Here is a 17,418-nt window from a genome sequence, read left to right as displayed (position 1 = left end):
GTCAACAACTGCATCTTCCTGATACTTCACTGTCAACTTTCTGAATCTCAAATGTCATTGAGATTTACAACATTCCTGCCTGGCTCCCCATCCAGATTTTGAAGAACCGTTCACTCTTACGAACAGGAACTGGCAGCCTGTAAATAAACGTAATGGTGGAATTGCTAATAAGCTCTATGTCCACCAACAGTAATTTTTTTGCTAGATATGAGGCTGATGACATGAATTCCACCATGGCTGACCATTTCCTACTACTTACCTCTACAGCTGAAAGTATCATTCTATGGTAACTTTTTATCACATTAAAAAAGTCATTCTTGAAATCATACACACCAAAGTTAAGATTTCCATCTGATTATTGAAGCAATCTTACTATTAAATTGGGTTGCAATAAACAAACATTTTGCATCAGTTTCTCAAACATCCAGTATCTCAACTACTTCTACATCTTACCAAAGATACTTCGCATTACTACTTACCCAAGGAATGCAAGCAACTGCCCTGCCACCACAACTCTCCCACATATTTTTGACAGTTTTGGTAATAGCAGGTAATTCTAACTTTTGGACATTCTATAGCGGTTGATTTCTGCAAAAGTTTAAATGATGAACTTCTATGAGTTAATAATTTTGTCATAAGAGAGATATATATACACACATACACACACAGACACAAATCAATTAAGTTTCATGATGTGATCTCAGTAACTTGCTCCCTTAGTCTGAAAATTAGCAACTGCACTAATTGCAGTCACAGAATTCTGAGGAAAAATAAAGAAGAGCATCAGCAGCAGACAACCCACAAGAATCTGCAGAGCTTACTGATAATTAATGGGAGAAGAGAACATTCATTATAGCAGAAAAGCTAAGAAAGATCTCTGGAGCAGTTTCGAGTAGTTCTGACACCATAATTTTTACTTTTTAAGGGCATGACTTGCTACTGATGTAAAACTGTCAGATAAGTAAAAACCTAAAATGTACTGCAGAGGATTATATAAAAGATCTGCAGTAGTAACTGACTGAGCAACAAAATACAAAATAAAGAATGGATAATCATATCCACAGTTAAACAAAAAATAATAGTTTTATTTGTACTGCAGTCCTCAGTGCGTGTGCCAGGTATTACTCCATTTATATGTTATTCCATTCTTTGTTAATTGTTGTTGCCTCATTCTGAAAAGCACATATATATTTTTTCCCCAGAGTCCATACACTGTTAGAAATTGCGTAGAAATCTCACACAGCAAAAAGGGAAATAAAAATGCATGACTCAGTTGATCTCAGAGCATGAAGGTTATGACAAACAGCCCCCATTTTATCCTCCCCCTCCCACTACAGCAATCCTGCTTTAGCTATTTTCATTTGTTTGTCTGTCTCTCCCTTCTTCTTTCCCCCACCTGAGGAAAGTGGGTAGTTCACATGTTCTCCCACTCCCAGCCTGGAAGAAGTGTTGATGAAATTAATTTTATCCTTTCAACAGATGAGATTATGGATTGTAAGTGACCTAGTCTCTTATTGTGTGAAAACAGTATTTTAATATTTCTGACTTGTCATTAATCAATACATTACTAGCAAATTGATCTTGAATTTAAGCTGTTGCAACTCAGCTGTTGCTGATGTGAAAAGATTTGGAGGGGAGAGAGAGGGGCCTAAAATACAGTGAGATCCAAAGCAAAAGGAGCCATGCAACCTCCTGAGTACAGAAAGTGGAATTGATACTAGCTACACAAAGAGAATCATTAAAGGACCTCTAAGATTTGGAAGTGTATGGAAAATATAAAATACAATATAAAAGATAAAAACCCTGAAAATTCCCCAAGTCCTCTTCAGAGCATTTCAGTGAAATGGCACAAAGTACATGCTCCATCACACTTCCACACAGGAGCTGACAGTGCCTGGACATTTCTGAATCAGCAAGTCTAACATGAAGATATTTTTTTCAGGGGTCAATTTTCCCATTGATGCAAGGAGGATTTACACATGCAAGTCCCATTAACATTAATAGGAGTTACCTACATAAATCCCCCTGCAATGATAGGAGAAAAGACCCCATAGTCTGCAAGGATCTAAGTTCTAATGATTACCTGTCAAATGGCCCTAAGCATCATCATCACCAGAAAAAGCAGACGTAGCAGCTTCATGGCTGAAAATACTTCCAAAGGAACAGTAACTAATTGCAGTCATACAGATAAGGCAATACAACAGCAGAAGGGAAAATGGCATAAAATTGACTGTTTGAATATTAAGGGTTAATCCAATTAACCAACTTAAAAAGAAAGTACTAATTAAAAAAGGAATTCAAACATATCAAAGCACTCCTTAGAAAAAAAAGGTGTGAATATTGTATGAGCTCCAAGGTGCTTGAAGGATAATACAGCTACTTGTTTAAAAATTCAATTAACCTTATCTTTCTTTAACTTGATTTATTAATAATCCCACAGATAAATTGCCAGTTTTTAAAAAGTCATGTTATCTTTGGAATACATCCTGTATGACAAGCCTTAAAAACTACTTCAAATAAGCCTAACCCTTACTTTGTATGCTTAAATCATTTAAAGCAAGAACAAAATGCAGTTCAGTGCATGATTTCTGTAAAATACAAAGATCAACAGTCTTATCTACACTGCTATTGCAAGTGAGCTATTGGGTACTCAAGTACCATAGGAAAAAACATTTTATGTTTCCATTCACCACACGAACAAGACATGAAAACAGTTTTTAAGCAATCAATGTAGTGTAAAGTCATAGCCTACAACTTGTAGATTATTCTGTCTTATCTAAAATCAAATCTGCAATATTTCAAAACTTTGCTTTGGACACAAAGGACTAAGATACTACTGTATATAAACTCACTAACTTCTATAAACATACTGTCACACGTAAACTTCAATCATATTACAGATGCCAGCATCAGGAAATCTCAGCTAAAAAATGAATTGCTTTTCTTGCATAATTGAAAGAAAACACAGAAAAATGCACTTGCAAGCAAACCTTTAATTTTCATCAAACGATTTCCTTGTAAACATAGAAGACAAAAAATTCAACTATGATCCCTATTATTGAAAGACAAACAGGGACTAGGTCCTCCACTTAGTTCTTTTATAGTTCTGTAGATGTTAAATACAATTACCACATACTCATGCTTTCCAACAGACATAAAAATTACAGCTAAATGAAGAGGCAGTCTGCTTATTACTATATATAAATAACTGCTCAATCACAAGCATCCAGAGATGACTATTGTTTAACATTGGAAACATTTCAACCACACATTTTTCTGAGGACTTTGGGATTATACACACAATGGTACCTATCCAATAAACAAAGAATGTAAACACAAACAAACCGTTTTTGAAATGCAAATTGGACAACGTATTATGATGCAAGACAAAGTGAAGTTAACAGTATCAGTTATGCTGTAAAAAAATAAATAAATTAACCTTTATGGCGTGAAGCCATTTAAAAGGCAGGCACATGCATCGTGGAACTGTACAAAAGCCTGGATGTGTCAAGTTCAGGCAGTGCTGAATATTCATTATTCAATGGTATTTTTTATTTTACGTACAGTATTTAAGCACTGCTAGAACTATTTCTAAGTTCATGTAGAAGTTTAAACCCCAACTCATCAAAGTTCAGTGATTTCTGTATTTAGATATACTACTGATCTACTGGGTGTACATTTTAAGGTACAACTTTAAGTAAATGCTAAATATTTTTCATCATCTGAATATCTAATTTCAAGCATTGTTCAGAAGAAGTGCAAGTTTATCATGGTCATTTACAACAGCTTTCTTATTTTGTAATTTTTCATACAAACTAGGCTTATAAATACTTCAATAAATTTGTATAAATGCTTTATGATTTATCATTACAAAATGCATAATTTACAGCTATCACACTAATTTTAATCCTATTAACCGGGATCAATACAAACCTTTGGAATTATCAGTTGAACCTTCTCCCCACCACAAAAAACCTGATTAAAGATCATCTAAACTTCTCAGACGCCATACTTCAAAAAATTAACTACTGGCTTATTAAAGGCCCAAACACTGCAACAAATTCAGGGAAACTAACAACAGGTATGCTCCATTTATGATTTTAAATTTTGGTGGGAAATCCAGCATTAAGTTTAAAATGTGCTATTTTCCTGACTACTGTAAATTTAGCCACTACTGAAAACGTGTGATCTATTAGATCTTATTAAAAAAAAAAATTTGAATGTAAAATAATTTCATGTGAGGAACATCTACTGGATTATACTTGTTTCTAAATTATGGCATCAGTTTCAAAACCATACAAGAAATTTTTCATTATAGAAATTAAAACTGACATCTATTACATATTCTAAAGCCACTCCAGAACTGTCAATATTATTGCCTTTAACATCCATTCATAAAACCACTTGGAAAGACAGATTGTGAAGCTCACCTTCAACTGTTTAATTAGCACAGATCCAATGATTTTTAGTAGAACTTTGATATGGTTAAACCACAACAGTTGTATCAGAAGATCATCCTCTGACTGGGAAGCCAACTTGCACATTTTTTCTTTTGACTAGTTTCGACTTGTTGCCTGTTTAAAAGATGGGAGGATTCCTTCCAAGATATAAACCAAACCCAAATTCTCTCAACAAATCATGCTATTTTAGCATTTTAAATTGAAATGCTTTGTTCTATGTTTTTTGTTTAGCTGCAAACATCCCTGGATCTGGTGGACCTATGACTATTTAGAAATGTCTCAGCTATCAATGAAATTATTTGACAAAGAAAGATTATTCAAGCTAAGGAAAGTAAGGCAATTGCAAATAATACAGCCATGGGTTTTTAAACCTCTTTTTCTTACCCTTCCTCCCTTACAATCTAGTTTGGGCAACCTCCTCTTGTACTAAGAGAACAGTGCTAATTCATTCTTCATTATCTTCCTTCTTAACAGCAGTACTATCTCCGCTACTGCCTTCCTCAGTTGAGGATTCAGGTTTTGTCTCTGCTGAATTACTGAATCCAGACTCTTCTGGCACAATCTCATCTTCATCATAAATAATATCTTCTGGATTTGGTGGTGGTGGGCAAAATTCCTCTGTAGGAAACATTTCTTGGAAAATAGTCTCAGCCTATTCCGAAAAAAAAGCATAAAATAAACTTTACCTTGAAATGTAATACCTTGCAGCAATATTTTAGATATTTAAGATTAACCTCTGTTCTTTCAAATCAATAGTGATTTAATACCTTGACAGTATTGTAAACACATGGGAAATTCATTCCTTCTTGCAGTCCTCGAAAAAGAAAAAGCAATCTATCTTTTTACATTGTTCTACTAGGAAAGTCACAGCACAGGGCTTTTTAAAAAATGCTGGTCATTCTACATTGTATTGAGAACAATGAAGATGATTTTTTGCGAGCAAAATGATCTTTTCCACTATAAAAATATCCCTAGCTGCAGTCAAATGCAAAGAATGGGAAAGACCTTGCCTCTTTCTAGAGAGAAGAATCCATTTCACATAACAAGCAAACCCAGGAAATTGTACATATTAACAATCTACATCATATCTACATGACTTTCCTTCTTAAATTCAAATATTATAAAAAAATTTCCATTTCTGTTTTTTTGAACAGCTCATACATAGGTCAGTTGAGAACTATTCTCATCCAATGGAATATTATCACTGAAAATATATGCAAATTTGTATACAATGCATTTATAATTTTTTCAAAAAACATGTCTACCATTTTAGTATATTATGTATGTACACCTATGTGCACAAATTATGCTTTTCTGAAAAGAACTGTATAAGCAACTTTTATTTAGATAAAAAGACAGTTACTCTTAAGATATAGCTCAAGGATTTAGTTTACAAGGCCACTTACTCTTCATGCCATTGAGGTTTAGAAATTAAGTACAGACAAAAAGTCAAGTTTTTTAACCACTGCAATGAAAGATGTTAAAGAGAAATGTGTTCTTGATGACATCAGGGCAGTTGTTATTACAACAGAATACAACTACAAAATCTGGGAGAAAAGGAACCAAAATAATACAATCTTAGAAGTCTTGAGAACCAGACATTTTATAAAAACACAGGAGACCAAAAATCCTTTAAAAAACCCAAGAATGCAAGGAGCTTTGTTAACTAAACAGTTTTACACATTCTTGTGCAAATAACCTATCTATAAGTTTGTCTAAAAAAAAAAAAAGCTAGAGACACTCAGGAATTTATTTACTGAATTAACAACCACTTCACATTTCCATAAAGGTTTTCTTTTTCAAGTCCTTAAGCTTCTATGGCAAACAGAGACAACTGATGCAGATCACAGTTATGTTTTGGGTTTCTAAAAAGGCAAAGGAATATTGCCTCTCAATTTTGTCTATTCAGTAAACTATGCCCTAAAGGCGACCTGTGATGAGAGCTCCCACATAGGCAAGAATGCATTTAATCTTTATATTCATACTGCTACCAGACACTGCACTGAAAAAGCTGACAGTAGGGTCAGTTAATGCCAACTGCAAAGGCTGATTACACGATGCGGATTCCTGGACAAGAGGGAATTGTTTTCAGATTAATACATCATTGAGCATGTACCAAACAGCTTTCTGTGATAAACTTCACTGCCCACCAGCAGTGGATTTGTATCACCAGCACGTGGATGTAGGACTCCATTATTAACTGCTTAAATGACCCTGTCTACTCTCAGTTCAATTTAATTTTTCATTCTCCTTCCTAAATTTCACTCTTCCATACCCATTTAAAACTGTTTAAAACTATTTCTATTAGTATGAAAAAATATAAAAAAAAGTTCTATTCTCTACTTCAAAAACAAGGGTTTGTAATTTGAAAACCTTGCCTAGTAAGTCTAGGGGGCAAGAGGGTACAAATATCTTATAAAAAGTTTACAAAACTAACTTTTTGAAGAGAAAGACTTTTTATTTCAAGTCTGCACTTGTCCTTGAAACTCCAAAGATATACTTAAACTATTACTATATTTAATAAATATTGAAGAAAGGTGTCATATTTTGCACTAAATATATGACAAACTAGAGCAGACAAACATTTCCTATGCAGCTCTCAACAATTACTTGGTCTCCAACTAGTCTCAAAAAATGGTCAAATAATTATGAGGTTGAACATGGAAAGAAATTCCCAGTATGTTATGTAGGACATCATGACATTGATTATAATTGAACAATTTAATGGTATAGAGTGCTTTCAGGTCTACCAATTTTTTTAAGTTAACCTTGTCCAGCTGAAGTAATGCAGAATAACCAATAATAATTTAACAGCTCCTCCATTATAACACTTCGATACTTATTGTAACTAATTAAGTTTGTAAATAGTTCCTTTAATATTTAGTAGTTAAGTGTACAAGCTTTCAAGTGTGTACGCTTCAATTAAGCGCTGACATAAGCATATAAAACACTTGCACAGATACTCTAATTTAATAACTGTTTGAAGTTGAATAAAACTATGTTTTGCTACTGGTTTACTGTATCCCAGCTACGCACCCTGATGGAATATAGACAAGCTGTATGGACTTTCATAGCAACTTTTACAGAGAACACTACCAAACTAACAGTAGTCTGAAATATGACACACTTGAATAACTCTGAAATCCTTCCAGATATAGAAAAAAACATAAACAGGTTAAAGGACAAATATTGGCATGACAATTGTAGTGCTTTCTCTTATGAACATGAAGATGCCTCAGAAATCTGAAATACTTCAGGAACATACTACTTTAGAACATAGTAATTCATGTCAGGTTGCAGTAGGAAAAAAATAGAAAACTGGAAGCCAGATGCTTTACTTGATCCATATATACAGAATTTGAGGGACTCCTAAACGGCACTTTACATTTGATTTAGTCTGTCCTGAAGGCAAGTAAATGCAAACATCAAAATTAATTCAATATTATACTAGGAATTTAACACTAAGTTAAAATAAAACAAGAATGAAGTAATTTGTACACTGAGCTGTAGATGGATAATCGTCTGTAGAAGTTGTGGTGTCTTGCCTTCTAAATAATGTACATCAGTACAATCAAATAGCATGACGTATAGCAGTTAGTAATACTAATGGTAATGAAAACATAAATCATGGGAAGATCATTAAAACAGTAAACACAGAATTGATTACAGAAATTAGATTCAATTTTCCAAGCTATCTCCAAGACTAACACACACAGTGGTTTTTTGGTGGTTTTTAAAGTGTTCTGATCCATGAGTTTTTAAATATTTCATGTTCGGAGATTTCCACCCCATTGCTAGGAAGATGAAAGCAATTTGTGGGTAGAAGGCACACCAACTTACATGTATTTCCCTTCTCCACTTGTCTAGAAGGTACCTGCATGCTAGATGGGAAGGGTGTATTCTAACTGCAAGTTCTGCTTTTTCTTCAGCCTATTCTTCACTTTGTTCTCACATACGCTCCTCACTTTTATTTTCCCTTATGACTTAATTATAAACATGTTTACACTAAAATATTTTTCACTCTAACTAGTGACCATTTGTTTGAAAACTTAAAACAGGTTCAAAAAAATGTAGCTTCTATCTACTCCTTCTGAAAGGCAGTGTTTTAGGCTCTTGATTGTTTCTCCTCCAAAATCTGCTTGTTTAACATCTATCTCACTGATGGTCAACAGATTTAACATAAAGGCTAACTACAGTACCCAGAACATTTAAACACAGCTTGATCTATAATACCATAACTCATTGGTAAGAAAAAAAGCTCTTAAGGTAAGACAAAGCTGAAAAGAAAGAAAAGGTAGCTATCAATTAGAAATAAGCTGGGTTTTTTAAGTGTATTTAAACAGCTTTTAACTTGCACTGTTTTAAATAACGTTAAATAAGAAAACCTCATTTAGAAAAGAACTCATTTACAATTTAAAACTGCTACCATAATAATTGTCTTGCATTATTTTTTGTCTTTACAGTTCTTTGTCCTCTTGGGAGGCAAATTATTGCCTTGTAAAGCAAAATGAAGGGTACTATTAGCCCTTAATTATACTGTTCTGACCCTACAGTTCAGGCTATGTCAGCCTTTCCACTTTAAAATCTTACTTTTAAGAGGTTTATGACTTAGTCATAAAAATATCCTGCAACTGGTTAGAAGATGGCATGCATGTTCTCTGAACACGGCCATTAAAAAAACAGCTTTAAAAATTACTAGTGCCAGTTAATCCTACAAAGATGTAAAAGTGTTCTCACATTAGCTCTGAAAGCACCCTGACACCACAGTGCCTGCTGTGGTAGATTTGCCTAAGAATTTATACCTTCCTTATCAGGTGGATCTCTGAATGGAAGACCAAAGGAGAAGAGGTCCTGTATTTGTCTTTTGCTCAACAAGTCATAATCTACATACTTGCATGATCTTGTTGTCTTCTGCTCAATAGCAGTGGGGAAGGCACAATGAGAGGTATGATAGGAAGTTCTTTGTGAATTTCTACGTACCTACCCTTGAAGATCTGGAGTCCCTGCATATTCTGCCTATTGCCAACACAGAAGGTGGCTATTTCACAATCTCTCCATCTACCCAGTTTTGTTTAGGAAGCTTTCACTTTTCACCTCCAATTTCAAAGCACTAGTAGTTTGTCTTAAATTGAGCACTGGTATGGCATACCTACTACTAGGCAAGTTGCAACTGGTTCTCAGTTCAAGATTCTAGTTAGCGGGAGCTAGATACGTAGACACCCAAATACTGAGAACTAAAAGTCGGAACTGAGTGTGATTTGGTGCCAAATACTATCTCAAGGTCACGAAAAGAATGTTCCCCTCAATTCCTTCAGAGACAATTACACCATATTTTTTTAATACAGCACTACTAAGGCAAAGAGAAGGTAAACTGAGACAGACAGCTTAATGTACCAGATTAGTAATTATGCTGGGTTTTTTCCTAACAGGTTTTAGGTTTGTGACTGTGTCCTGCAGGTATTAAACTACTTTGATGATCGTTCCAACTTGAACTGTAGATAGGCTTTTCTGACCTTTGGTTTGTACTGCTTCTCTACTACTGTACCTCCTCTCTAACCTTACAGGTGAAAGACAACATATTTTGGGGAGTTATCATCTATATTTCTGAATTATTTGACAATTTTTCCTTTCCATAGTATTAGAGCAAGTAGCCATTCTACTGAGATCAGCATCTTCAGGTACTGCTGCCTTCTAGGTTCCCTTTACCTGTTCACATTAACTATCTCCTACTCCTAATGTTACTATATCAACTGACCTTTTCTCAAGTTTCCTCTATTCTCAATCCCACTGACATTCACTTTGCTCATTAAGATTTTTTTGTATGTCTAGCTGTGAAGTTTTGTACCTGTATTAGTACTAATTACCTAGCATAAAGCAGAATAATCCAGAACAAAAGTAGACTGTATTGGACTTTCTTACATCTTTAAAATTAAAATCCTGCAACCAAAAAAACTGATGTGCCCAACCTGTTTGACAGCACAGTCATTTCCTAAAGCAGAGTCTGGTCCAGAACAGACATAAACATTTGAGGGTAAGCCATCATACGAATTTTTGTCAACTCCTGAAGAATCTCTCATGTTGAAGTAGACTGCCCAGAGGACTCTAGGTTTTTCCAGTTCTTCATTGTTAGTCTCTGAAAAGAAATAAAAAAGTGTTTCCAGTAATCAATGCTCACGTGTAATACAGGAAATATATAATCTAGCATACTAAAAGTCAATTTATTAACATAGAATTACTGTAATAAAGTAATTTTTTTTCTTTAAAAATCCAATTAATCTTACTTTCCATTCTTTTCTGAGGTACTCTTCCCTCATACTTTTTTTTCCTTTACAGCCATGGGTATGTAAACTCTACTTATTCTGTACAACATTATGCCACATAAGAACCAGTTATCACCTAAAAGCATACTACCAAGAAGCTTGGTCTAAATTTAATGCCTTTCCACTTCATGTTATCCAGTTTACTCTGGATAAACTCCACGAGCATGTGACGCTCTGAACAAGTGCTCCACAGCTGTGCCAACTTGAAGCTATTGCATTCCATATGCAAAGATATTTTTCATCTATACTCCCCCCCCCCCCTTTAATAGTTTATCTTTGTATGGGAGCTGTTCTCATAACAGACCTTTGTGTGCTTTAAGATTGAGCGCCTTCAAGCCAATCTAAGGAGTCTAACTAATGCTCATAGTTTAAATAAAAGAAATTTTAAAGCAAAATCCAGAAAGAATACTGCACCCCCAATTAAGTGCAGATAAAGAATTGCCAAAACTCAGAAGTACTCTAGTTGAGATGTGTGATACGCAGTAGAAACTCTAACCTGTGGAAACACTGCTAAATAAAAATAAATTATTAATTTATATTTATCTATGCTTACTGAGGACTTGTACTGTGCTCCAATACTCATTATGAATACAAAATGATCATAAACTACATCTTGCTGCTTCATCATCTGTACCTTCTTGCAGTTACTTTGCACATTCTTACAACCCCTCTGCGCACTGGCAGAAAAACCTCTGGGAAGATGAAGGTCACTTTTTAACAGTGCAGAATGCAATAGAGGAATACATAACATAGATTCTTAGCTTAATAGGTACTATTTGTTTGGCATATTTGCTGTCCCCTTTTTGGTATTTTACCTCCTCTAAAACAAATGAAGCTTGTAAAAGACCTTGTGAGATTTACTTCCTTCCAAGGAAGAAACTTCTAGATAACAACGCATTCAAAACAGTATTTTAAAGCAGTTGAATTAGAAAAAAAAAAGAGATAAATCTGTGCTATTCCTTTAGTATCTTTTTATAACTGTCAAATATTTAAAAAAAAATAGGTGCTAACCATACTGAACAGTTTGAAATCTAAATTAAATTCATCAGCCTGTGAAAGTCTAAGCCTTAATACAGGGCAAGATGCTCTTTAATATATTTAAAAGTTCATATTGCTCATAAAAGTTACTTCTTCCTCATTTAGGCAGGAAAATGAATGGAGTCCTCTTCTCCAGGTGACTTTGCCTCTTTGACCTGCCATGGCCCAGTGCTCACTTTATCTGGTGATTCATTTTCAATAACTCCAACAGTATTTGTTCTGACATTTTAATTAAAATACGACCACTACCTCATCCTGATGATAAAAAGGCCTATGTGTCAGTGAAAACTAGCTTTTCAGTGCCTCAGTGCACCTGAGGACCCCTATGATCACAGAGTTTCTACAGAAGAATTTCAGCCAGGTCCTAAACAATATATCATTTCAAAACTGGATCACTTTTAACATTAAGATTAATGCCACCCCCCCAAATGATTAGAAGACACTAAACTGCAAGCCAATCTTTTCTTCACCAATTGAGTCTTTGAAACACATGGCACTGTCTTGAAAATTTAAGATATATGTTAAATATTAAAAGTTGGAAATTAACAGGCTTTAAATTAACAAATAGCAACATGAAAAAGTGTTTACAGCTCTCCAATCTAACAAAATTTTCTACTTACAAGCCCTACTTGTATTCTACATATTTGTTTTGTAAAGGCACTTGTATTATAAACATAGTAAAAAATTTACATCTTTGGGACATCAAAGATGCCTTTCCTGTAAGCAAAAAAGAAAATGCTATTATTTAATACTTTACTTCCTGTTAAAAGCACTCTGTTGTATAACAAAAACAATAAGATAATTCCTTTTTAATTAAAAGGTAGAGGAAAAAAAATACCTAAAAACAGAGAAGAACACAGAAAAACAAACTTGTGAAAAGCTAACTCAACCCTTCATGAAACACTGTTCTTGGTTACGCAGCCCTGAGAGGAAAACGAAAGACAGGCCACATAAATTACTGCATTTATTTTTTTTTAACAGGAGGAAATTCTACCTGAATTCATGTTATGCTTCATGAATGAAGCATAACAGTAAATATTATAAGCAAACCAATTATAAATATTATAAAATACTTCCACATCTAACCAACTTGCCTATATACGAAGATGAACACTTCCACTGACAGCTAAGTATTGTTTTCCCATAGAACAACTATGATTTACTGTATTTAAGTATGAGCAGACTACATTTAAAAATGCTTTGCCAGGGTTAGAACACAGCAACAACTTCTATGTGCACACTACCAATTCTATAAGCATCTAGCAAAAATAAGATTAAAATCAAGATCTCAGGACTAAATTTCAAAGAATTCTGTGGAACTAGCTCAAAGTATCTCAGGGACAATTTCTTTCTAGGCAACAACTGCTTTGTCAACAGCTGCTTTCCTCTGGGACTGTGAAATTGTCCATCTCAAGGTCAAAGTGCATGAAAGTAGCTGGCAAAGGTTTCCTTGAATTTAGGGCCAAATAGTTCCTTACTGGAAATTACTGGAAATCTATCTTCCTGATAACACTGCAGTGTGTAACAACTTTACGCTTCCACTGCTTAAAGCAGAATCCAGAGAATTTCGACTAAAAACAGCAAACAAGGAAGCACTTGAAGAAGACAACAAAAGAATGAGCAACAGTCTTACAGTGAGAGAAGGCAAAAAAACCCTAAGAAGCTTATAGCACTGAGCACATCTGGCAGCTGGAGGAGAAAAGCAAATCACTAACTTTTGGGGTTTTCATAACTTTTGTTAGGGATACCCAGGCGACAGAAATCACTAAAAGCAGGATAGTGTAAAAAAACAGATTCACAAATATTTCACTTCATTACTGCACCTTTGAAAGATATGCTGAGAAGCAAATATGTTTCCAGGAAAAGATAGTGTGAAAAATTAAAAAGGTCCTAGACCCTTATAGCCATGGTCCTTGTATAATGAAGTTAAACCACAGCTGAAGAAGACTTGGAACATTAGATCATGTAATACAAAAAACCTGACATCTGTCTAATCAATCTCATTCTCAAAATAGATTCCTTTACTTTGAAATGTTGATATCTAAATAGCAGCTCACCATATGTTGACTCTGATGACAGATTCAGACGTTCAGTAACAGATACTTTAGTTACAAGGGTAAATTATGTTTTTGCAAAATAATCTCTTAATACTTTGTTTATTTATTTTACCTTTTTCTGTATTTAGATTGAATAACTTCTGTACAACAGGCTCTAAATCTTCCCTAGCAGTTTTAGTTGATGGACAGGTTAAATGGACTAAATCTGTTAAAAGAGAACACAAACTAATTACTCTCACCAATACACAGATATATAAATATAATTTACAATTTTTAAAAGGCACAACAGTCTTTTAGAAATCACTGCTCTTCGTACAAATCACTTCCTTTAACCCAGAGAAGTAATGTATTATGGAAATACAGTGTATATACACCACACAGAGAAATTTTCTTAACACATCTCATAATTATCTCTCTCTTCCATATATGTTGCTAAGATGAAAGTAAAATTTAACATCAGCAGTGCAGACAGAGAGAATGCCATTCTATGAAAATGTGTCTACTGATAGCAGGAAAAGCAGCAGCAAGAATCTGGACAACACATTGTATTTGCCATTAATAACCTCTAGAAACCCCAAGTGCATTCTTATCGGTGTTAACAGTCCAATAGTTCAACAGCATACTAAACCCACAAATATGACTACTTTCATCAATGCTCTCCTTTAAGAGCTAAATTGGGACTGAGTGGGAATTTGGAAATTTGGCTACTCACAGTTTAAGTCTGGCTGTACAGGAGTAAGTAGGAAGCTATCTTTCTCCACTGAAGTAAAAAGTTTGAGCAAGACTTCCATTTCTTTTATCGTACTAAACAGTAAATAGGGGATGAAGTGAATAGATGCATGTTTTACTTTACAGCTCAAGTGGGCTGGCCATTAACTATTTCTCTCCAGCCACATGGAGAATGAAGAACACTGGGACACTGTCATGTTTTGACAAACCAGAGAGAATTTAAAGATAAGCACTGCTGAATATCAGAGAACTGTGCTGCAATGTAAGTTATGACACATGCAATCCCTTGGTATATAACATAACAAAAACCTCTACAGCATTTTATTCATCTACCTTCTTATAGGATGGGCGAAAGAACAGTTTTGTGTTTGGGTAAGGGTGAAATTAGGTTAGGTGGGCCAGTAAGGATTTCTGACAATTTGCAAAACTGATTTCAAGTACTTGATTTCAAGAGGTGCTCTGTACACATCAGAAACTAATCACAGCATACAGCAAACCCATACTGGAAAAAGATGACATGAAAATATTTTGGACCACAAGAACACATTTGTGGAACTACATAATTGATCAAAATTCACCTCGCAGCAGGGGCAAATCAACATCACTAAGTCCAATTTTGTATTTGTGAAAATTCACAGTTTTGCTTGAATAATGCAGATTTGATATTTTGATTTCTTGCTAATGTACTTGCCTTCATGAAAATAAAGTTGCTAAACAGATTCCTCATGCAACATACTATTCCTTCATTTGTTCTGTTTTGCAAACTAGTGAAGTTGCTGACTCCTTAGAAGAGATAATCACTTGATGCAGCTCTTGACCTCTTTTCTGTTCCATTGGTCTGTATTCAGATACAGAACCAGCTACTCTGCTGCTTTATCCTACCTGATTTTACATCCATTCATTCAGATATTTAAAACCCTCATCTTAAAGCTTTTTATAAAAACAACCTTAACTGACTCATTTGCTACTGAATAGTTGTCTGGGAACTTACCAGCAGAGAAATATCTGTCAGAGAATCATGAAGAAGTTTAACATATCTTTGTACGAAGTTTAAATTGATTCATTTTTTCTTCATTACTGTACATTTCTGATCAATTCAATAGCAATGTATAGCTATGGTGTTATTTTAAATCCATATAACATTTTTCTCTTTTCACTCTGAAATCTGGCTATATTTGTGTCGTTATTTACAAATACATCATAGGTATCTTGAATGATTTCCTGGCCGCAGCTGTGCCACAGTAAGTTTGACACTGACTCCAGGCGACCAGAAATTTAACCCTTCATGCTCCTCTTCTTTCAGCTTGCACACACAGAGATTATATTCAAACATTAATACCCATTTTTTATTTAACCAAAACCAAACCTTCTGTCTAGAAGGGGTATGTACTAAAAAAAGTAAAAGAAAACAGGTGGTGATAATGAAAGCCTCCCTGTAACCTTAACTAAATGTTTACAACCCCAAACGTTGTAATACCATCTAGTCTTTCCTCAAAAAACCCAGCTATAAATCACTAAAGTTCACATCATTTACTTTCTATAAAATCTTTTTTATTATCTTTAAGGTTATAGCTATGAGTCACAGTCATCAGTATATATTTTGATTACAGTTGATTTACTCGAGTATAACTGCATTAGTTACAGTGGTTGCCAACATTTGTCTTCAAGTAATTCTTCTAGCAAGAAGAACGATGAGTTTAGTTCATGATTTCATCATTACAGTCTCAATTTTTAGGGCAAGTGAAGGAGTTTGGTTCCACTCAACTGGCATTACAGATTATGTGCCTGTCATTTATGCAGTGTGATCAAAGAGTAGATGTATTTGTATACTTATCTTAAATAATTGTTTGACGGAGAAATCACTCAGGTTAAAACCCATTTACAGATAATGATGTAAAAGTTCTTTAAAAAATTATGAATTATGTCCCATAACTAGAACTGAGCTATACCTAAAATAGAACTATATTATTTCAATACATGAAGACAAATTTCATGAAGGAATGTAGTAGCTTCTCTTCTGAAATGAAAAGAATTTATGGAGAAAAGTAAATAACAGAAACCTTAATTTTTCAGCAGCACAGAAATTCTCATGAAACTAATAATTTACACCAACTTGAACATCAATCCTTCTTTAATTTCACTTCCTGCTATATGTATTTTGTGAACCCTTAAATAAAGTAAATCAGATATTTAAAGGATAAGTATTAACAATATGCTTTATAGCACTAAATGCTTAATTACAGGTTTGTTTGGGTTTTTTTATTAAGTAGGAAATATAACTTTGAATGACTTAATCATTTAGTTCACTCTTCTTTCATATGCAAAGAACTGAGTTCAAGCCTAGGTAACAGTAAAATAAATTGGTTATTATTACAGTTACTTTTTTTTGGTTAAAAAGCATTAGGTCAGGCAACCTCTAATTCTATGTATCTTCCGTAGTGTCGCAAGCTGGTATTCTAATTAACAGAATTCGGAAGAATTTGGAAAGAAAAATAAATACCCAGTAAGAACATTTTGTTGCTCATCTATTTCAAGTTCACATAAAATACCAACAAGAGTCATAAAGCTCTGTACATAGAAAACTGTTAATGGAAATACTGGGATGTCCCTTCTAGAAAGGTGATCTCTGTGGTATTTTTAGAATTAAAGAATGTAATGCAGTAGATGACAATAACAATGTTCTTATAAGAATTTTTATAACTATACCTCAAATATATCATGATGCACTCCTTCCCTCTCCAAATCTCATAATGGGACACAATCCCACCTCTACCAAAACTTTCAGAAGATAAAAAGCCCCCAAATACAGTGTAC

At 34.2% G+C, this 17,418-nt stretch overlaps 1 protein-coding gene across 1 annotated transcript in view; it reads right to left on the bottom strand.

Annotated features, from left to right (window-relative positions):
• Positions 1–2,973: 2,973 nt before the first annotated feature.
• The window catches only part of CHM (CHM Rab escort protein), a 73,223-nt gene continuing 58,778 nt past the window's right edge, over positions 2,974–17,418 (bottom strand). The window contains exons 13-15 of the mRNA XM_075053648.1: positions 13,988–14,080; positions 10,427–10,593; positions 2,974–5,112 (exon numbers count right to left, since the gene is read on the bottom strand). Of these exons, the coding sequence (XP_074909749.1) occupies positions 4,906–5,112; positions 10,427–10,593; positions 13,988–14,080 (467 nt within the window). The 3' untranslated portion in view covers positions 2,974–4,905. The remainder of the gene's footprint in view (positions 5,113–10,426; positions 10,594–13,987; positions 14,081–17,418) is intronic.

This window comes from Buteo buteo, chromosome 22, assembly GCF_964188355.1.
Source record: "Buteo buteo chromosome 22, bButBut1.hap1.1, whole genome shotgun sequence".
Taxonomy (NCBI): Eukaryota; Metazoa; Chordata; class Aves; order Accipitriformes; family Accipitridae; genus Buteo; species Buteo buteo.
Note: the sequence above shows the minus strand (reverse complement) of the source record. Positions and strands in the feature narration are given on the sequence as shown.